Genomic DNA, 22,605 nt, shown 5'->3' with positions numbered 1-22,605 from the left:
CAACATTTCTCCCTCTCTCATTCCCCGGATCATGTGCAGCATTATTTACCACTGCCCACCAGCCCCATGTCCATTTCTCCTTCTGTCACCTCTCTCCAGCACCATACCACATCTCTCCCTCCATCACTATGTCCAGCATTCCTCCCCCTTGTATCCCCTTCAATCTCTCCCTCTCCACCACCATGTCCAACATGTCTTCCTCTCATCCTTCTCTTCCCCATGCATCTCCATCTCAATCCTCTCTCTATGCCCAATTTTCTTCTTTCTTCCTTTACCCATGTGCATCATCTCTTTCCCTCTCACTCACACACTCATGCCCAACAATTCTCCCAAGTTTAGTGCTTCCTTCCTCCCTTCTGTGTCCCATGTTCATGCTCCCTCTATTCCTTCTGTGTCCCGAGTTCGTGCCCACTACCCTTCCTTGTCCCAAGTTCATGCCCCCCTCCCTGCCTTCCAGCTTTTGTCCCAAATTCCCTTCCCCTCTCTCCCTTTGTCCCATGATCATGTCCCCTCTCTCCCTTACTTGCTAGAACACACTCGCTCCCTTCAGAGCTGTCCAGCTTGGCTGCTCCTTCCTGCCTTCAGTCGCACAGTGATGTGTTGCAGGCAGTGGCTCCTGCATGATGAACATGGCTGACCCACAATCCTTCCCTCTGATGTCAGAGAGAAGGTTTCTGGGTCAGCCAAATGCAGTGTGCAAAAGCAGCTGCCTTCAACGTGTCCCTGAGTGGCTGAAGGCCAGAATGAGCAGCCCTGAAGGAGGTAACTGGGATCTCCCGCTGACCCAGAAGGCTTCCCTTTGACGTCAGCTCTGACATCGGAGGGAAGCCTTTTCGGGTTGGCTTCGGCGGAGGGGGTATGCAGGAATGAGGGCAAGGGATCCTAGATGGCAGTGGCATTTCAGTGGAGGGATGTCAGATAGGAGGGCATGGGATCCCTGGCAGTGGCAATTAAGGAGGAACGGGGTGGGAATCTGCGCAGTGCCGTGTATCCCAAACAAGCATCTCATGTACCCCTAAGGGTACGCATACCGCATGTTGAGAAACACTGGCTTAAGGCACAAGTGTTCTAAACTTAGGATTTACTTGTGGAAGCTCACAGCACCACAGAGCTACTCTATATCCATATTTTCCTCCCTGTTTATGAGTCTCACATCAGCTTTTTTGTTCTAGAGAATGACACAGGGACAGAATTCATCACCGTCCCTGTGGATAACTGTGAGAAACCGTTCCATGTCGTTCTTTAGTGTCTATCTCAACCTTAGTCCTTCTACACCGGCATTCCTCAATGTAAGGCTTGAGGGTCAGTGGCTATGCCCATTCATACTCCGATTCTTCACTCTCTCCTTAAAGAATGACAGGGATGGAAACGGTGAGGAATTCTGTTACCGGGTCATTCTCTAGCAAGTATAACAATTCCCCTTGCTCCTTTGGGCTTTCAGCTGGGTTGGTACCAAGGCTGGGACCTGAGCCCATGACCTTCACTCACAACTACATGAAGTATTACACTCTGATTTATACTACCTCCTTTCCAATCATGACTCTTGTCATTGCTGTGCCAGTTTTCAGCCCTCAGGGGCCATACACCAGGGTTTTCTCAGGAATATTGCTACTGTGAACTCTAAATATGGGTGCTAGTTGCCACTATTGCAAAGACTGGTACTCCCTCTCGCCAGAGGCTGCAAGTACTCACAATCCAGTATCCCCAACCAACTTGGATATTATTAAATATGATCTGGGTATCAGATCCAGGTCCTTTGCTTAACAATGCATATTGCTTATCACCAAAGTACCAATCTGGTCTACATGATAGAAACACAACACATACATGTATTACACTCAAGATGTGCACAGATACAATGCATAAATGCATCCTCAACTCTGATCTTCAAATAGCTATGCTAATTAACTTCATTATCAAGTTATAGGCTCTGATAAAAAAAAAAAAAGAATTCAACAAACCCATGAGAGCAACACACAAGATACAGCTAGTCATACTACAGAGCTAACAAATCATCTTAAATACTGAGAAAGCAATTTTTGACTTGAGCATTAGTGTGATCTTCAAACGTCATTATACATTGTTGTATTTAAAAATTCAATAAATAAATAAAAATCAATACACATTCTCCCTCCTTCATTGGTGGAGCTGCCTCATAAGTTTAACTCAAAAATTATTAACTTAAAAACATTATGTACTCAGAGTCTACTAAGATCCAGCAGCAGCTGTCCATCTCTGATGCATTTCATGTAGATTTATTTTGGAAAGAATTTGAAAAACCAAATTAGGATCTTTTTGTAAGATTATACAGTAAATATGGGAAATCATTTAGCTATCTTGATCATTGTCCAGTGGTTGTATGAACAAGTTTGGCTTTAAGGTTCATCATGACAGTGAGAATTTGCATAAATGCATAAAGCCATATTTTTTGGATGGTAATATCTTCAACTTCACTTGACTGTAAAAGCTCATATTGCAAATCTTGGAATTACCTCCTGGTACATGTCTGCTGGTAAAGTTGCGATTGCTTTTGTTCAACCACCCCTAGCTCCTGACCAAATTGAGATAGATCCAAAAATTTTTGCAGAGTTTCATTTGAGACCCTAGACAACTGTAAAATTTGGTTGGATTTCAAGGGAGTCGAGCGTCCACTTGACATGGAATGACCCGTATCCTAATTAAGGCCTATCATAGAGCCAAGAATCAGGCAATGTAATAATGAAAAACATCCTCACGAAGTTACCAGAATACAATAGAAATATAAAAGGTGAAAACAATGGCCTCATGAAAAATGAAAAACAAACACTCAACAGTTAAATCTTCTGTGGGGGGGACATCATACATAGAAGTGTATCAGATCATAGGATCTCTTATAACACAGTTATTCCAGATCCCCAACTTGTGGTTTATCTGTGTAATTATCTGTCCATCCCCCCCCCCACCTTCAATAACCAAATAAGCCAAACTTGAGCAAAAAATAATTTTGAGGAATTTAGGAAATAATTGGTGGAATTGAGTCAGCCATATTGAAATGCTGTATTCGGCGGTATGTTTTGGCAACAGATGTACTAATCTCCTGAAGCAGATCTTGTTGATCAAAATACTCTAAGGAGTTAAGTGAGAATCGGGGACAAAGATGGGCCTATAAGCTAAGTGTTGCCTTAAAATACCTATTTTGGATTGATCCAAGAGACTGCAATATTGAGAATTTTGAATTTAGTAAATTATTTTTTTTACTTAAGTTTGACTTATTTGATTATAATTGAAGATGGGGGGTGGATAGATGATGATCACAGATGAACCACAAGATGGGGATCTGAAATAACTGTGTTTTAAGAGATCCTATGATCTGATACACTTCTATGTATGATGCTCTCCCCCACTCAGAAGATTTAACTGTTAAGTGTTTTTCATTTTTGATGAGGTCATTGTTTTCACCCTTCATATTTCTATTGTGTTGTCCTAATTAAGGTCTAGCAGTCCCAGTGAAGGTTGCCGCATAGACATGCTAGTTTATAGGCGGTGTATATATTTTTTAATTAGTTTCTGACAGACACCCTTGCTCCAGTGTCTTCCTGGGCCTTAGCCTCTCCAGGTACTCTGCCATAAAAGGGTGCATATGCACCTTTATCAGAGAAATTTCGGAAACTTCACCACCAAAGTAAATTTAATTGGCTTTTCACAGGCTACTTACTGCTACTTAGTTAACGAATATGAATTATACATACGATGGAGAATCTAATCCCACACGGCATCTAGTGCAGAACACAGTGTTTGTTCCCTCCAGTTCATGGCCCCAGCAGGCTGCTTAAGACGCAAAGTCAAAAGATACTGCTAGGAAGCAGCGATATGCAGGCTACAAAATGAAAGACAGGATTCTTCTGTTTGCTCTTTTCCATTTATTGTGCTATTTTTGGTCCTGAAAACAATAAAATGTGGTACAAGAGGTGGTGATATTGACACTTTATTACTCCAGGAAGAACAAAGGCTGATCTTTGATTTTGATTCCCTGACACCCCATGGACTCAATTTAGATATTGATTTTCTGTTTTTCTTTGATATCCTTTAGCTGTTTCTTCAATTTCATTGGTTAATAATAACTTTTATCTTTAATTTTTTGGTGTACATTTAAGTGTGAATAATAATTTATTTCCTTGGTATAAAACATGATGCAGTATTATATCATATTTCAAGTTAGTTTTTATGTTAATTTAATAGGCATGGATAGAAGTGTTTATTGAACATTTGTTTTGTTTGAGCTACTAAAAAGATATGTGTGGATCCATTTGTGTATTTTAGATCATTTACTTTTCAGTTTACCTTTTCTTCACACTGTTAACTTGGTGCTCTTTCTTGGTATGATTAGGTTACACATACATGTCTTTATTTTCTGCACTTGGTTCCCTTTTTTTCAAACATTTATACATTATGGGGCTCATAATCGAAAGAGAAATACGTCAAAAAACCGGCCTAAGTTGGCACTTGGACGAACATTTCTCAAATACGTCCAAGTGCCGATACTAAAAACGGGTTTGGGACGTATTTCTGAACGACCTAGGCCTTCATAGAAATGTCGAGGGCGGGAGTTGGGCAGGACGTGGGCCGGCTTAGACTTAGTCGTACAGCATGTATAACCGAAAGTTATACAGCCCAAGATCGATGGAACTTGGACTTTGTGACTTAGACCATGTAAAACATAGTCTAAGTCACTTTAAACCAACTAAAGTCACCAGATAAGCACTGCAAACACATAAAAAAGATCCCCACACACTACCCCAGTGATCACCGACCCCCCCCACCCACCCTCATAAAAATTTTAATCACAACTTTAAAATTCAGCCTCCAGACCATCATCACCTGGCCGCCTGGCATAGGAAAGCTTAGTTGTCCAACATAGAGGTGGCTTAAGTTGTCTTGGGGGTGGGTTAGGGACCCATGGAGAGGAGGACCCATGCCCATAAGCCCCTGTACCACTGCATTGATAGTTAAACATGTACACTGCCCTATATATCCCCCAAACCCTTTTTTACTGGCATATAAGTGGCTCCTGCAGCCATAAGGGCTATCAGAGTGGTAGATAGGTGGGTCTAGGGGATTTTAGAAGTGGTTTGGGGGGCTCACCATTATCTATAAGGGAGCTGTAGTGAGATGAACACATGGCACCCTTTTTGTGAAGTTCACAGCATGCCCTGTAAGGTACCCCACTATTTAGGTGGCATGTCTGGGTGTTCAGTCCATCACTTTGCAGACCCCTCCCACGTCCAACAGGGCTTGTTCTAGGTGTTTTGGACTTGGACGAAAAGTTGGACGGAAATGTGGTATAAAGATGGACGATTTAGTGACTTGGACGATTTAGTGACTTGGACGATTTAGTGACTTGGACGATCAGATCGGCAGGATGTATAATTAGACGATTTTCAAAAGTAAAAAAATTTTGGACGTATTTTTCGAAAATGTGTCCTAGGCTGTTTTTTTTTTTTTACTTTGGACGACTTGCGAGTTGGACGTAAACAGACTTAGACGTCCCTTTCGATTATGCCCCTCCACATTTTTTGGTAATTTGACATATGTCTTATCAATTTGGTTTTCCATAAATCGCTTTTTCATACGTGCATACACATTCATATTCTGATGTATTTACGTTGGATAGTCAACTGATGCCTCATGTCAGCATCTCTCTGTAATTTCCACGATTTGTGCAGTGGTGCTTATTTATTATTCATCATTTTTAATTTGGTTTTAAACTATATGGACACATCATTATCATCTATTGAGCTATGAATAGTTTTATTTTTTAGGAGCATGGAAACGTGGGTTATACCTGCATACATATTCTGACATATTCACATTGGGTATTTAACTGATGTCTCACATGAGCGTCTCTTTGTATTTTCCGTGATTTATGCAGTGGCATTTATTTGTTATTCTGACTTAAGTAACTAAGGTAGATCATCATTTGTAAATATTTGATTTTAAATCACACGAACACATCATTATCATCTATTGAGCTATGAATACATGTGGATTTTTATACAGTTTCAATAGTTGCTGATCGCTATACTTAAAAAATATATGTACTGTATATGGCATTCCTAGCAAAAATCACGCCTGCTACTATATGACGGCATTTCAGTTGCGCACTGTTTAACATTCTTGCTGCATTGGCCTAATATACAGAGCATAATGGAGTGCTTCAGCCATTTCTCTAGTATTTATAAATTTAACTCATATTTCATGTCAGCATAATGTACTAAACATTGTGTGATCCATCTTTGCCACTTGTGCTGTCTCTCCCTGCCCCGGAACAGCTATTTTTGGGTTACCTCTGTGTCATTCAGCAACGCAGTCATATTATCTGTCCAAAAAATAATTCAGAGTAATTCCTTAAAAACTTTAGATGTAGTACGAGACTCTACTATTACCCAGGAGGGTGCTTTTAAATTGAAACTAAATCCAGAAAAAAACTAAATTTTTTCTTGCAACCCCCAATGATAAGATTAAAGAAACATCGATACACTTGAATGGTCTTGACTATACTATAGAACAGTCTATAAAAATATTGGGAGTGACTATAGATAAACATCTCACTTTTGAACATCATACTGATCTATTATTGAAGAAGTGTTTTGCTGTGCTCTGGAAACTTCGCATTATCAAGAAATACTTTGATGAAGCTTCATTCCGTTTGTTAGTGCAGTCATCCGTTTTAAGTATTCTTGATTATTGTAATGTTATCTATTTGGGAGCTTTTAAGAAAATTGAGAGTGGTTCAAAACACCGCAGTTCGATTAATTTTTGGATTGAAAAAAATGGAAGCATATTACACCCTATTATTTGAAACTCCACTGACTGCCAATTGAGGCCAGAGTTTTGTTTAAGTTTGCTTGTATCTGTTACAAATCAATTTTTTGGCTTGTCACCTGGATACCTTGTCTCCCATTTTTTTGTTGACTCACCCAAATAAGGTTACACACAGAGTCTGTTTGTTTACATTTCCTTCAATTAAATTATGTTGCTACAAAAGATTTCTTGCGAGAACTCTCTTTTCAAGCTGCCAAACTGAATGGTTGGTTCGGTAAAATTATGTTAGGATCCTCTTCTTATCTTGATTTTAGAAAATTATTGAAGACCCAACTATTTGAAAAATTTGTATCCTAACTGGTTTTCTCATTTAATAATTTTATGCTTCTATTATTTTTACTGCATGTTCGGTTCTTATTTGTTGTAAACTGCTCAGAACCATTCTTTTAAATCATACTTTTTTAAAAATCATATTCTTCACTATAGGATTAGTTCCTATTTATTGTACATTGTTTAGAATTGTATTTTCCTTTTAAATTGTACTCTTCTCTGTATGACTAGTGCTTATTTGTTGTAAACTGTCTAGAACCATTTTTGGTTAGGTGGTATATAAAACATAAAATTATTATTATTATGATTAAAAAGCTGTTTTTAAAATGAAGACAGTTATGACAGATTTGCAAGTAGACTGTTAGGGCCGTATTCTGTATAGGACACCCAGTCTCAGCAGCTGCCAAATAGCTTTTCAGACTCACACATCGGTATCCTACATAGAATCACATCTGTCCTGACTGACAGACGCCTAACCAGGCATCCCTCCTACCATTGATCTTTGGGGGATGGTGGCAGGAGGAATTGGGCATTTCTACTGCCGTGAACATTTGGTGGGGGGGGGGGGCAGCAGGGATTTATCAGCCTTTATGAAGAGATTTCCCCCAAAAGGTACAGTTTAACAACCTTTATTAGTCAATCATATTGTTTTTTTGTAAACAATTAAAAACTTATTTGTTCCAGAAATATATAGGAGGTTATGATTTGAAGTCATTTTCTTGTTGCTGAATCTAGAATCCTTATAGGGAATAGTTTGAGATAATTTTTAATATAATTCTTTAGAAACATCTATGCATCTTTACTCCTATACCGCCACAAAAATTCATTTGTTGGTGTTTGCAGTACAGAAATCTATATTGTCTTGTCTTGTAAAGTGGGTATCTGTAAATAAAGGCTTATGGTACTAGATCTTAACCCTGGTGCCAACCAAGCTAAAGTCAAAGTCAAAGTAGAAGGAGGAAATTGCTGCCCCCTCTAGTAAAGCAACAGCTTTCATGAGAATTTTCACAATGCTAGGCAGCAAAGAAAAAATTGACCAAGTCTTCTCATATAGGTCCTGTTAGGAATAATTTCTTATAAGATGTACTACTCTCTATCCCTCTTTCGGTATTCCAGATAAATACAGAAAATAGCAGTAAGCAGAGGAATATTTTTAAAAAATGAATGGCAGTTTCAGTTTTGTCACGTTCAACTTGGTATCAAACCGAGATCCACTGGGAGTCCTTTACTATCTAACTTATCTAAAATTAAAAAAGCACACCTTTTCATGGAAACTGTCATTTATGAAGGCGTTTTTCTGAAGCTCCCAAACCATTTGTACAGATCATTAAAATACAGCACTATTATCCCTTCACTGAAATTCAAGCTGTTTAAAATAATATCAATCTAATATCAAAGGGCAGATGGGCATCCTCTCTGCCCCCTTACTTTCTTACATTTAAATTGGCTTCAGATTGTTCCAATAATATGCTAAGACACCAATTAATGGCTATTCAACACATCAAGACCAGGAGCTGTCAATTAGCAGATCTAAATGGACAAACCTGGTTCATGACTACAGAAACACACACAGGCAATTATTTGGTTGAAGTAAGAGTGAACCCCCCCCCCCCCCAAACACACACACATTTAACTGGTCTAGGTGCAGACTGTGAAAGAGAAATACACTATATTTGTAATCTCAGATCCCAACACCATTTCAGTTATTTGTGGTGAACATAAATTTGATCTAAAGAATCATTAGAAAAGATAATTTTACAGCCATTCTACTGAAATCTATAATTAATACCTGAATTAGGCTATGTAAAGAACAAAGAAGGAATATCAGTTCATTTTTAATAATTTATTTTATTTTAAAATTTCTATACCATTTTATTCCAAAACGGTTTACAATAAAGTTACATACATAAAATATTGAAACAGGCCAGAACAGATAAAAACAGAAAGATTCAATCCTTGCCATAGGTCAAATGCTCAAAGAAATGCATCAACAAATAATTGGCTTCCAGTGATTGTGCACAAACCAATGAAGATGAAAAGTGTGAAAAAAAACTTGCACTCATGGCATACTTGAAATCCCAAAATATCAGATGGGCTGTCCTTGTGTTCAAAGAGCTTCCAGTGGTTTTATATTACCCAGGGGAAGATAAAATACTAGCGAGAATTAGAAACAAAACAAAAACCATGTTCAGCTTCCTCTCCACTTCTTTTCTTTTAAAAAGAAGAATGGTGACTTCCAGAGGTGCTGGATGGATGAACAGGAGTTAAGCTCTGTAGCTCCCAGGTCTGAACCCTTGACAAGCCACCACTTAATCCTCCAACAATAATTACACCTACTCTGCCATAATGTTGGGACTCATATAGGCAGCAACTCAATTTTTTGGGCTGTTCTATAGCCGCTAAACTCCCTAAATGCAAGTTGCATCTGCCAGAGGCCAAAATGGAAGATGTCACATGTTCACTTGGTTCATTCATGAAGTCTGTTTGGGCACTGGAGATCTCACAAGTGGCGGCATAACATTTATGGAAAAATCCTAGGATAAAAAAATGTAAAAAGCTCTACGATAAAAGATTAGGCTCTTATCTCAATAATCCTCTTTCCTGTAGAACAACATATGATTCCTTACGAATGGGGTTGTGTACCCCAACTTATGAGTTAGATTGTAGAAAGCATCAATCATTTTTCTCAGCTCTGCTTCCTTATCTCCCTTTCTCTTCAGTTCATACCAAAGCAAGCGATAATCCCTAAAAGAGGAAACGTTAACAAGGAAGGGCTTGGGGAATACCCCGATAACATTAAATTTGCTCTGTTCTGCAATAGGAACAAAAAAACAGTAAACACACATTGCACTTGCAAAACTAAAGGTGGAGCCAACTCACCACCTACCTGTGTGCAACAAGCACTAACACTGCTTTCTCTAGCTCTGAGAAAGCAGCATGCAACTAGCAGTGGACTCTAACCCACTCCCTTACAATAATTTTTTTTTCTCTTTTGGATGCCGCAAGCCAAGCCACTGGAAATTCAACCCAGATTTATTCAATGCAGGCTGTATCCATTTCTGGCAGGGTGAGGCGTAAGGAATCGTATGCTGTTCTACAGGAACGGGGATTATCAAGATAGAAGTCTAATCCCTCCTTCCTGTACATACGATTCCTTACAGATGGGGCGTACCAGAGCAGTCCCTTGAGACTAGGGCAGGACAGATAAGTCTGCAACAAGCACTGAGGACCCAAAGGCCACATCCACACTCATGCATAACAAAGATAGAAGGGAAAAATCAATATGGTTAGAAATTCCATGTGTGAAGGGAAGGAATATACAGGGTAGGGTTATATTTCTGTCCTCCGGGACAGAATGAGCAGACATATGAAGAAATGTTTTCAGAGATTAAGAAAGCTGGCAAACTGGGCAAGAGCATATAATAATGGGTAATTTCCCCAATGTTGACTGGATAAATGTTACATCAGGGAGTGCTAGGGAGGTAAAATTCCTAAAAGTCATAAATGACTGCTTCTTGGAGCAACTGGTCCAGGAACAGGCAAGATGGGGAGCTATTTTAGATTTGGTCCTTAATGGAATGCATAGCATAGTATAGAAGGTAACTGTGTTGGGTCCACTAGAAAACAGTGATCATAACGTTATCAAATTTGAAATGATATTTGGTGTGACGTTGCTAAAGAAATCTACTGTAGTGGCATTTAATTTTTGAAAGTACTTCTAAGATAAAATGAGGTAAAACAAACTACAACTAAATGCCTCCAAGATGGAACTCCTTTGGATTTGACCATGCTCGTCCCTCGCTGTGCTGGGACTCAACTACTATAACTGCAAAAGACTAAGTGCGCAGCCTAGGAATACTCCTTGATGGCAACCTGTCGCTTTCAAACCATATCTCCCAGGTGGTATTTTCCTCATTTTACCACCTACGACAACTCTGTAAAATAAGGAACTACTTTTTATAGTCCAACTTCGCCCAACTACTCTATGCCTTAGTACTGTCCTGCATGGATTACTGCAATGCGCTATTCAATGGTCTCACAGCAAAGAACATACATCGACTTCAGTGTCTTCAAAATGCGGCGATCGGGCTTCTAAAAACCCTTCGTGCCCGCAACCCTGTCTCCCAAGCTCTAGCGTCTGCTCACTGACTACCTGTAGCTAAACGTTGTGTTTTCAAGGGCCCAATTCTAGCATTCAAATCCTTGCACGACATGGCACTGGGCTATGTGATGGCTAAGCTTCCTCTGTACATAGCGAACTGATCTCTCCACTCCCAGGCTGAAATACGCCTCAAAACGCCCCTTGGTTGTGCCCTACAACCGCAAACTTCCAAACGATGTTCCTACTCCCATTACATACCGAGCCACTGGAATCGACTACCCCTGCAGATCAGATTCCTTGAAGGACTCCTCAACTTTAGAAAAGCAATAAAAAAAACTTACCTCTTCACCTAACCCCTGCCCTTGACAGACGGACTACAAAGAAATGTACATTGGTACCAGAACCCGTAATGTGTCACCTAAAGCAGGGGTAGGCAATTCCGGTCCTCGAGAGCCGGAGCCAGCTCAGGTTTTCAGGATCTCCACCATGAATATGTATGAAATGGATTTGCATGCACTGCCTCCTTGAGATGCAAATCTATCTCATGCATATTTATTGTGGATATCCTGAAAACCTGACCTGGCTCCGGCTCTCGAGGACCAGAATTGCCTACCCCTGACCTAAAGAAAGCAAATCCTATAAACTGGGCAACAGCATAAACTGTCTGATTGTCAATTAGAATAAAACTTGTACTGTAGAATAACCAGGGTACATTATAACCAGTAAACTGTGTATTAGTATTAGACCCTTAATATGTGTCTAGTAAGAAAAAACTTGTATCAGAAACATGTACTATAATTATGGCTAAACTAATGTAAATTGTAACCTGTTAACTATATACCATGTATGTTAAACCTGTAATCCGTTCTGGGCTCTTTGGGGACAACGGGATAGAAATCTAAATAAATAAATAAAATAAAATGGTTAAAAATAAGCTAAAAGGATCACTGTAGTTTAGGACTGTAAAAATACCATTGTGGAAGCTTAGACCAGATGTATTCCACCTATTAACAAAGGTGGAAAGAAGGAAAATGAGAGCTGGCATAGTAAGATGATGAAATAAAAGAGGCTATTAGAGCCCCAAAAAAGTAAAAAGGATCCAAATGAAGAAAATAAGAAGGGGAATAAAAGCAATGGCAAGTTAGATGCACAGCATTGATAAAGAAAGCTAAGAAAGAATATTACATTATATTAGATTAGTGACTTTCATTCCACCGTTACCTTGCAGTCCTAGGCAGATTACAAAAGAGGTAAGCTGGACATTACCAGGAGAGTTACAGGATAAGGTACTAATTACAGGACTGTGACTTGTTCAAAAATTTACATCGGGAATAATTAAGGTATGGCATTAGTTTGTCTTGACAAATTTTCTGAATAGCAGGGTTTTTATTTCCCTTCGGAGGGTTTTGTAATCAGACGTTATCAGTATGTTGGAAAGGTGGTGGTCTAGTTTCGCAGCTTGAGTTGCTAGTAGGCCATTGTACATCTTCTTGCTTTGTGTGCCTTTGATTGGGGGGTTGAATAAATGGAGTCTGAGTCTTCCTTGGCCTGGTTGATTTGTTCCAGATAAGGTGATCAATCAGGTAGGTGATAGCAGTGCCATTCAGAGTTTTGAATAGTAGACAGTAAAATTTGAATAGTATTCCTGCTTGCACTGGGATACAGTGTGTGGGAGCCAGCAGCAGCAGCCACAAACCTACTTCCATCCCTCCAGCCCCCAAAGCATCAGTGGCAGCCATAACCCACCCTCCCTCCATCTCCCAAAGCAGCAACAGCTGCAGCTGGGCCTGTCAAATCCTGCTCCTTCACTTACCTGAAGCAGCAGCAGCCCTGACCCGTCAACCCCTCTCCCTCTCTTAAGCCCCGAAGCGGCAACATTCCTGATCCAACACCCCCTCTCTCCCTCCAGCTGCAAAGCAGCAGTCCTGACTGCCAACCCCCATCTCTCCCTTACCAAAAGCAGCAGCGGTAGCCAGTCAGCAGAGGCAGGGCTGTAAACAGGCTGCTCATGGCCAGCCCAGTCAGGGCCTTTCCTCTGCCGCATTAGAAGTGATGTGGCAGAGGAAAGGCTCTGCCTGGGCTGGCCACGAGCAGCCTGTTTACAGTGCTGCCTCTGCTGACCAGCTGCTGCTGCTTCAGATAAGTTGGAGGGGGTGAGAGGATGCCGCTTTGGGGCAGGAGGGAGAAGTTGGTAGGTCAGGACCGCTGCCTTTTTGGACAAGCGAGGGGGCTGGAGGGAGGGAAGACCTGGGGCGGGGGGAGGTGGATAGAAGTGGGAGAGAAGATAGATGGATGCTGGACCCATAAATGTGGGGGGGGGAGGGAGGAGAAAGGGGGGGATAGAAAGTGACTCAGACAAGAAAGGAGGGTGGAAAGGAGGAACAGATGCTTGTGAGGGGATTATAGGGACAGGAAGAGAGAGAGGTGGGAGGAGACAAAACTATGTTAGAGTAACTCTCAAGCAACCAGAAACTACAGTTATCCAGCATCCAACAATCCCCATGGGTGCCGGATAACTGAATCTACTGTATAACAAAGGAGCCAATGGAGGTACCCCCCAATGAAGTGAAACAGGATATATGTAAAGACTCTGAAATGGAACTGCCATAAAGAAGACTCGTAGAAATTTCACCTGGATTTATACAAGGTGTTTCCAAGAATGAATGCAAGCCTAACACACCTGCTAGAGTTCAAATATTGCAATATCAGCATTAGCCAGCTAACTATGGCTGAGCCTTAGCATCAGAGTAGCTTCATGTTTCTTACAATCCTTTTCTGATTGAACTATCTGTTTTATGTTAGGTCATGTATTGCAGCAAACTATGTATAGGTGAGCTGGCAGGAGACTGCTCCTTTTCTCTCATACCATTTCCTTTAGCTAGCAGACATCACCATTAAGGCACTTCCAAACTCAACAGAATAAGAAACTGTGACAAGAGTCAGGATTTGAACTAATATAAAGTAGTGTAAAGTTCTGTCAGAGGCTACAAGGTAGGATAAGCACGTAAAAGTACATATTACAAATAGAGGACAGATACTTACAGGCACTGTTACATCATCATAGAAACTCCAAGCTAATGCCCATCTCATGGTACGTCCTTGATAGAACTCAGTGTGGGCAACTTTGGGGACCTGTATTACATAAGAAAAATATGACATTCAATTCACTGGTTTCAAAAAGAAAATGTCTCTTCAACCATATAAATTACTCATATAACTTCCTTTCCTACTAGGGGGCAATGCAGAAAGACACATGGTAGAGCTAGCTCAACACACCAGTTCTACTACAAAATTACAGAATCCAAAATACTGCAGCATGCTATAAACAATGAGAAAGCACAGTTACTTGCCATAACAGGTGTTATCCAGGCAGATATTTTCACACATGGGTGACATCACCGACGGAGCCCCAGCACGGACACTTGAAAAGTGAATCACAACTTTAAGTTTTAGAAAATTCACGATCGTCCCGCACCACGCATGCGCGAGTGCCTTCCCGCCCGACATAGGCGAACAGTCCCTCAGTTAAGATAAGCCAGCTAAGAAGCCAACGAGGGGAGGTGGGAGGGTTGTGAGAATATCTGCCTGCTGTCCCTGGATAGCACCTGTTACGGTAAGTAATTGTGCTTTATCCCAGGATAAGTAGGCAGCATATTCTCACACATGGGTGACCTCCAAGCTAACTAGACTGGGATGGTAGGAGAGCTGGCTTTTAAGAAAATAAATTTTGTAATACTGATTGGCCAAAGTGCCCATCTCGTCTGGAGAAAGACTCCAGACAATAATGAGAAGTGAAAGTATAACTGAAGACCAGGTGGCATCTTTACAGATATCCTCAATAGGTGTAGATCTGAGGAAAGCTACAGAAGCTGCTATAGCTCGGACTTGGTGAGCTGTGACATGACTCTCCAGGTGCAGTCCAGTCTGAGCATAGAACGATATACAGGTAGCTACCCAGTTGAAAATCGTTCTCTTGGAAACAGGGTGTCCCAACTTGTTAGGATCAAATGAGATGAACAGTTGGGGAGATGTTCTATAAGGCTTTGTCCTGTCGATACAGTAGGCCAAAGCACGTTTACAGTCCAGAGTATGAAGTGCCGTTTCTCCTGCATGACAATGAGGCTTAGGGAAAAAAACTGGAAGCACAATCGACTGACTGAGATGAAAACTCCATGACAACTTTCGGTAGAAACTTTGGATGGGTGCACAGAACCACTTTGTCATGGTGGAAAACTGTGAAAGGAGGATCCGCCACCAATGCTTGTAACTCACTGACTCTCCGAGCTGAAGTGAGAGCGATAAGAAAAACAACTTTCCAGGTAAGAAACTTGAGATGAGCGGAAGCCATTGGTTCAAATGGTGGCTTCATCAACCTGGAAAGAACTACATTAAGGTCCCAGACTACAGGAGGAGGTTTCAGAGGTGGTTTAACATTGAAAAGCCCTTTCATGAATCTGGAGACCAAAGGATGAGCAGTAAAAAGCATGTGAAAAGCTGTAATAGCACTGAGATGGACTCTAATAGATGTGGATTTGAGTCCAGAGTCAGAAAGATAAAGAAGATAATCCAAAACAAAGTCCACTGACAAGGAAATTGTATCGTGATTATGAAGGAGACACAAGGAAGAAAACCGAGTCCACTTTTGTTGATAACATTGTTGAGTGGCTGGCTTCCTGGAAGCGTCAATAATATTGCGTTATTGAGATGGATTAAGCCTGAGAGAAACCAAGCTGTCAGATGTAACGAGTGCAGGTTGGAACGTAGAAGAGATCCTTGATTCTGAATAAGCAGAGTAGGAAAGACTGGTAAAGTAATTGGTTCCCTTATGCTGAGTTGAAGTAGAAGGGAGAACCAATGTTGTCTGGGCCACCGAGGAGCAATGAGAATCATGGTGGCCGACTTATTTGAGTTTGAACAGAGTCCTTAATAACAGAGGAGTGGGAGGGAATGCATATAGAAACAGGCCTGTCCAATCCATGAGAAATGCATCGGCCTCCAGACAGTGAGGAGAGCAAAGTCTGGAGCAAAACTGGGGCAACTTGTGATTGTGGGGAGCTGCAAATAAGTCCACTTGTGGAGTACCCCATTGAGTAAAGATTGGCTGAAGAGCTGCAGAATTGAGAGTCCATTCGTGAGGTTGAAGAATTCTGATGAGGTTGTCTGCCAGGGAATTCTTCTCCCCTTAAAAGTAGACAGCCTTTAAGAAAAGGTTGTGAGCAGTTGCCCAAAGCCATATTTTCTGGGCTTCCTGACATAACAGGAGAGATCCCGTGCCTCCTTGCTTGTTTATGTGGTACATTGCTATTTGATTGTCTGTGCGAAGGAGGAGGACTTGAGGACTCAAGAGGTGTTGAAAAGCTTTGAGAGCATAATATTTTGCTTGGAGCTCAAGCAAATTAATGTGAAATTTACACTCCTTGGTAGACCAATAACCTTGAGTTTGAAGGCCATCCAGGTACGCACCCCCCAGGCATAAGTAAATGCGTCCGTCATTATCACCTTTTGGTGAGGGGGCAATTGAAAAAGTAGACCTCTGGATAGATTAGACGAGGTCATCCACCATTGAAGCGACTGCAGAAGAGATGATGTGACAGATATATGCTGTGAGAGATGATCTGTCGCTTGAGACCACTGAGAAGCAAGAGTCCACTGAGGAGTGCAAAGATGCAGTCTTGCTAGTGGAGTTATATGAACTGTGGAGGCTAGGTGCCCTAGGAGAACCATAATGCGTCTCACCGAGATGGCCGGCCCACGACACTACCCCCCCCCTCCAAATGTCAATTCTGATGTCGGAGAGAAAGTCCCGGGCCAATCAATTATGGCTGGCCTGGGACTTTTTCTCCGACGTCAAAACTGACTTCGGGGGGGGGGGGTGGGTAGTCTCGTGGGCCGGCCACTGCACGCGGCCATGTCCAGTCCTTGCTACAAAGTTTATGCTGGGGGAGGGATTGGGGGGGTGTCGGCTTTGCAGCTGGCATGCTGACAGCCGCAGGGACGCATCCCGACGGTGGCGGCTTCTGCGGGAGCGCAGGCAGGGATTCCCGGTGACAGGTAGGGAGAGATCCCTGGTGGCAGCCAGGCTGCGTAACCCCAACAGGCAGCCTGTGTACCCCAGTACCGCAGGTTGAGAAGCACTGCTTTACATGATGTGTTCTAGCTCTGCCCTCCCTGCCCCACTCTTTTGTGAAATAGTGCATATTTTTTTTACCCACTGCAGGAGACTAATTTTATAATCCCTGTTTTACCTCAGTATTTGATTCAAATACCAGAGCTTTTAACATGAAAATTTCTACATAAAACCTCTCACACAGAACAAGGAGAACCCAGAGCCTATTCACTCACCCCACTCTCAAAGGAACACGACGAAAGAAACTATACGACAGCCTTTTAGCGACACAGGCAGCAAAGATCGATACTACCATCACCAATCTACTGACCAAATCAATAGACATTAAAGCATTCCGAAAAGAAATCAAAACTCATCTCTTCAAAAAACACTTCCCATCATCATAACCTCACAAAAGTTTAAGATAATGCTCTCATGACTACCCAAACACCACCACCAGCAACACCCGAATCCGAACAGTATTATCTCTACTCGTCTAAACAACAGAATCCGGACAATATTATCTCTATTCGTCTAAATAACCTATCACTATCTACTATCTACTACCAATTTATCCTGGAAAAGTCCAGAACAACAATTGTAACTTAACGCATTCTTGTTTATATGTACTGCAATGCTACTGGAAATGTCCAGTCTTCTAACTTGTAATCCGCTTAGAACCGCAAGGCACAAGCGGAATAGAAATCACTTATGTAATGTAATGTAATGTAATGTCGGAAACACAATAGTATCACATTCAGGATATTCTGCTTTTTAAAATGAATTGTTTTTATACACAGTGAATTTGAACCACATAACAAAAATTCTTACCCCTTGTATTCGGAGCTCTTCCTTCAAAGGAGCCAAACTACATTTCTTCCCCAGCATACAGCTGTACCAACTGCAGATCATAAAAAGGGGATTTAGAGTTAAAAAAAAAATCTGTGCATATTCAGGGAAAACCAATGTGTCTAACTGCATCTTTGCTTGACTGGATATCTAGGGCACTTCCCTCAGGGAAAGAACAGACTAAATTAATGAAGCATTTCAACCACCCCCAAAATTTTATATATATATATATATATATATAGCAAATGAGAAAAATCTATTCTATTCTATATAACATTTATAGCTCGCTCTAACCTCCAATCAAATTCTAGGTGGATAACAATATTTTTAAAAAAAGATACATCTAGGCAGATAATATTTAAAAATAATACATTAACCAGATTGGTTGAAAGTGCACTGTTGCAGGAACTTCATTATAAATTTATATGAATAAATATATATTCATTCATCAAGAGTGAAGAAGATGGGTCTCCCTTTTGACGGGACCTGCCTTAAAAGCGGAGAAAGAAATGTGTCTTATAAACACTATAGGCTCCTTTTACTAAGCTGCGATAGCGGTTTTAGTGCACGCTTAGCGCGCCCTGAATTGCCGCACACACTAGATCTTTGCTGGTGTTAGGTCTAGCCGTGCAGCGCGGGTTTAGCGCGTGCTAAAAATGCTATCGCAGCTTAGTAAAAGGAGCCCTATGTATGGGACTGTTTACCTATACAACGCTTTTGGACAGTGATGTGGTCTTATTTGGACACTAGACTCCCACTCGTTCAATTTATTTGCTGGATGACATATTGGAGATCCGAGATGGCACCAGAGGGATTGGCTTTTTTCTCCAGAAATCTGCCCTAATGGCTAAACGATGTATCATGCAGAAGTGGCTATATCCTTCAGTGCCAACTTTGACTTGGTGGAAAACTCATATGCATGAACTATTGCATATGGAAAACAATTTTGTTAAGAGCCAGAAGGTAGCAGAGGAAGTTTTTACAGGTTTGGTTGCCTTTTATAGACGCCTTACCGACATATCTCTGATCTACTAAATTTGGAAACCGTGTAATGATGCCCTCCTGCTTGGCTCAGACTTGCCTAAGTTATCTTGCCTTCATGGACCACACAAGTGTATGCCGAGATAAGGGTTCCTAGGTTTGGGGGTGGGGGTGTAGCTTCTTGGGAGGGTTTAGTTAGAAACTGGGGGAAGGGCATTTGGATAAGATTGTATTGTTTCAGGCGTTTGTTCAGTTGATCAACAAATGTTGTGACTTGTATTTTGACTTGTTCTACTTAAATAATGAGGTTTTAAATTTTTTTGAATGATATAATATGAAGAATCTTTCCTTAATTCAGTAGGAAGATCATTCAAAAGATTTACACAAAGAATTCAAACGAATATATTTACTTGTTGAATAACAGCTTCAAAGAATGCTGGAAACAAGATGTCATCTTACTTACGGGAAAGGATAAATATCTTAATAAACCTTCAGCTCTCAAACATTTTATATATCAATAAAACCACTTTAAAATGTATTCTCTTCTCAACCATCAACCAATGCAATTGATTTAAAAATGGAGTCACCCAATCATATTCCTTAGCTTTGAATATCAGGTGTTCTGAAGCAATTGCAACCTATAGTTCAACTTCAGTGTAATACCACAATACAAAGAATTACAATAATCTAACTTAAGATTTATCAAGTATCTAACAGTTTTGTACAGTTGGAGGGTAATTTTTCACATGGAAATGGACTCTTCCAAGCCACACCTAAAAGTAAATCCAGCCCAAGATGGCACATACTTGTGCAGTAGACATACTCAGGCAAACTTTAGGAGGAACAAGGGCAAAGTTGCAATTTTCACATGTGAAGTACATGCCTTCAATCTAGGTATTATTTCTGTGGATTTGTACAGGTATTTTATCAAAACAGAACAAGCTAAAACCTCTCTCTTTAAAGATGCCTATGAGATCTATTCCTAGGATTAATTGCTCATGACACCCAAACAATGGCCACACATCAGTTATTCCCTTTTTCCCTCTTGTTTCTCCCATTTCCCTTTCTTTTTATTTTTATGCAATGTGCCCCATCCATTTCCCTTTTGTAGCATGTTTTTGTCTGTAAAGATCATGTGGTCTGTCTTTTTACCCTTTTTTTTATATTTTAAAATTTTATACAAATGTAAACCGCTTTGGTAATTAAAGCGGTATATCAAGACTAAATAAACTTGAAACTTTAAAATAGGCACTTTCCTGCCCTGTTAACTTAGGCACTCTTATAAAATTACCCTCTAAAAGTATATTTTTAATCTAATGATCTAGTAAACACCAGATATTCTATGCTGAAATGTCAGGCCACAAAGGATTCTGCATTTACTCAAGTTACATATATATAGCGGAGTTCATACAGTAGTATTACATACAGCGGTGATACATACTGCGGTGTTCGATAAGGCAGAGCAGAGGCGTTTAATATGGGAGGTAACGAAGAAGGGGTGATTAGTTGGATAGGGTGATCCATTTTGTTTAACCATTTGGTGGCTGACAAGATTGGAGGAGTCGAGAGTCTGAGGTAAGTCAAGGTCCGAGGAGGAGGCAAGGAAGAGGGGGGAGAAGTTAGAGGAATTTATCAAAAATGTAGGTTTTGATTGACTTCCTGAACATTTGGTAGGGAGGGGGGGGAGGAATTGGAGATGAGTGCAGTGAGGCATTTGTTCCATTTGCCCGCTTGAAATGCTAGGGATCTGTCGAGGAATTTCTTGTAGAGGCAGGCAGCCTTTCAGGGAAGGAAAGGAAAACAGGTAGGTGTTTTGTGTACGAGAGGGGCCTGCAATTTCAAGGTGCTCAGATAGGTAGATTGGAGAAGAGCCTGCTAGGGTTTTGAAGCAGAGGCAAGCGAATTTGAAGATGATCCTTGCCTCTACCGGCAGCCAGTGGAGTTTAGTGTAATAGGGGCTAACATGGTCATATTTTTTGAGGCCGAAGATGAGGCGGACGGCAGGATATATAGGCTACTCCTTCACCATTTCATTTTCAGTATTACACTGTAAGGTAAGAGTAAAGAGCTAGGATAATACATTTGATACACCATCTATCTGTGGTACAGCCAAAGTCATTTACGTTCTCTGTCCCCAGTGGGCTCACAATCTACATTTTGTACCTGGGGGAAATCGAGGGTTTTGTGACCTTTAACAAACAAACAACACTATGGAGTGGTCTACGTCGCTAGGACAGTCCTGACCTCCACAGCGATGGACCAAGGAGCTTCAAAAAACACAAAATGTTCAAAAACAAACAATGTGGAACCAGATCCTGGACTTCCAAGAGCAAAAATTGAATAATTTATTAATGCATTTTTCAAATACAATATCACGATATAATAAAAGCCAAACACGATTCAGGGAAATGTAATCACTGTGTTGCATATTGCTGTATTCTGGTGATCTGACCCTACATGGGTCATTTTTTGGCAGTGTTTTGCCTTGAGAATGACTACAATTTTTTGTTGAACAATGTAAACAAAGCTGATTGATGTTTGTAATGTACTGGAAAATATATGGTAAAATTTGACCTCTACTGTGTATGTTTACTTGTAAGCCACTTAGGAGATAAGCGGATAATAAGTTCTTTAATTAATTAAATAAATAAATATTGCTATAATTGCTTTTTCATGTTGAAAGTACAGATTATGTTTTGAGAAACAAATTCCTACTTTTAACATATTTTGAATTGTATTTTTAGACAGGAGATATAAAATTTATAGATGTGTTGCAAGGGAGAAAGAAGATGAGATGAGCATTCATTTAATAGAAGTGGAGAGCCCTGATTAAAAGTATAAGAGAATTCTTTCTCTAGATTGACAGTAGCAATGACATGTATACTGATAAGTTTGGAAGGAGGCAGCAGGTTGAACACTGAAAAAGGAGCCCATTGGGGTCCATGGGGCCAAGTCCCTGGAGGATTTTAAAAATGAAACACAATTTTGAACTGGAGCCATATAAAGGTCTCTAAGGAAAGGGAAATGTGATTGAATTTTATAGGCTGAGAGGAAGTAAAGCAGACACATTTAGAGAAGTCAAAGCCTGGACTAGTGATAACCACAAAGGTCAAAAGGCTTAGTTTTGCAATTATTGAGGTAATCAGAGACAAAGGCATGGAAAAATAGGGTGATGGCAGAAAGGTCAAAGCTATGGTGGTACAAGCAGTGTTATGGAAATGGGTTTAATTTTTCCCAAAGAAGGTTAACATTTGGAGCCCCAGGAACATACAATGCCCCAAGCACTCTGGAAAAGCAAAACTTCTTGGATGAAACCCAAGCTAGGGGATGAGTCTGTTGCTACAGCAGCCTTCCTATGAGATATGGTTTATTATTTATATTCTGCTTTTATTCAAAGCAGATTACAGCATAATATACAAAGTTAAAACACAATACA

At 40.6% G+C, this 22,605-nt stretch overlaps 1 protein-coding gene across 1 annotated transcript in view; it reads right to left on the bottom strand.

The window, feature by feature from the left end:
- Nucleotides 1-22,605, bottom strand: part of METTL16 (methyltransferase like 16) — a 118,812-nt gene that overhangs the window by 9,802 nt on the left and 86,405 nt on the right. The window contains 2 exon segments of the mRNA XM_033922630.1: nucleotides 14,276-14,365; nucleotides 18,171-18,240. Coding sequence (XP_033778521.1) covers nucleotides 14,276-14,365; nucleotides 18,171-18,240 — 160 coding nt within the window.

This window comes from Geotrypetes seraphini, chromosome 15, assembly GCF_902459505.1.
Source record: "Geotrypetes seraphini chromosome 15, aGeoSer1.1, whole genome shotgun sequence".
NCBI lineage: Eukaryota > Metazoa > Chordata > Amphibia > Gymnophiona > Dermophiidae > Geotrypetes > Geotrypetes seraphini.
This window is presented reverse-complemented; position numbering and strand designations above follow the sequence as displayed.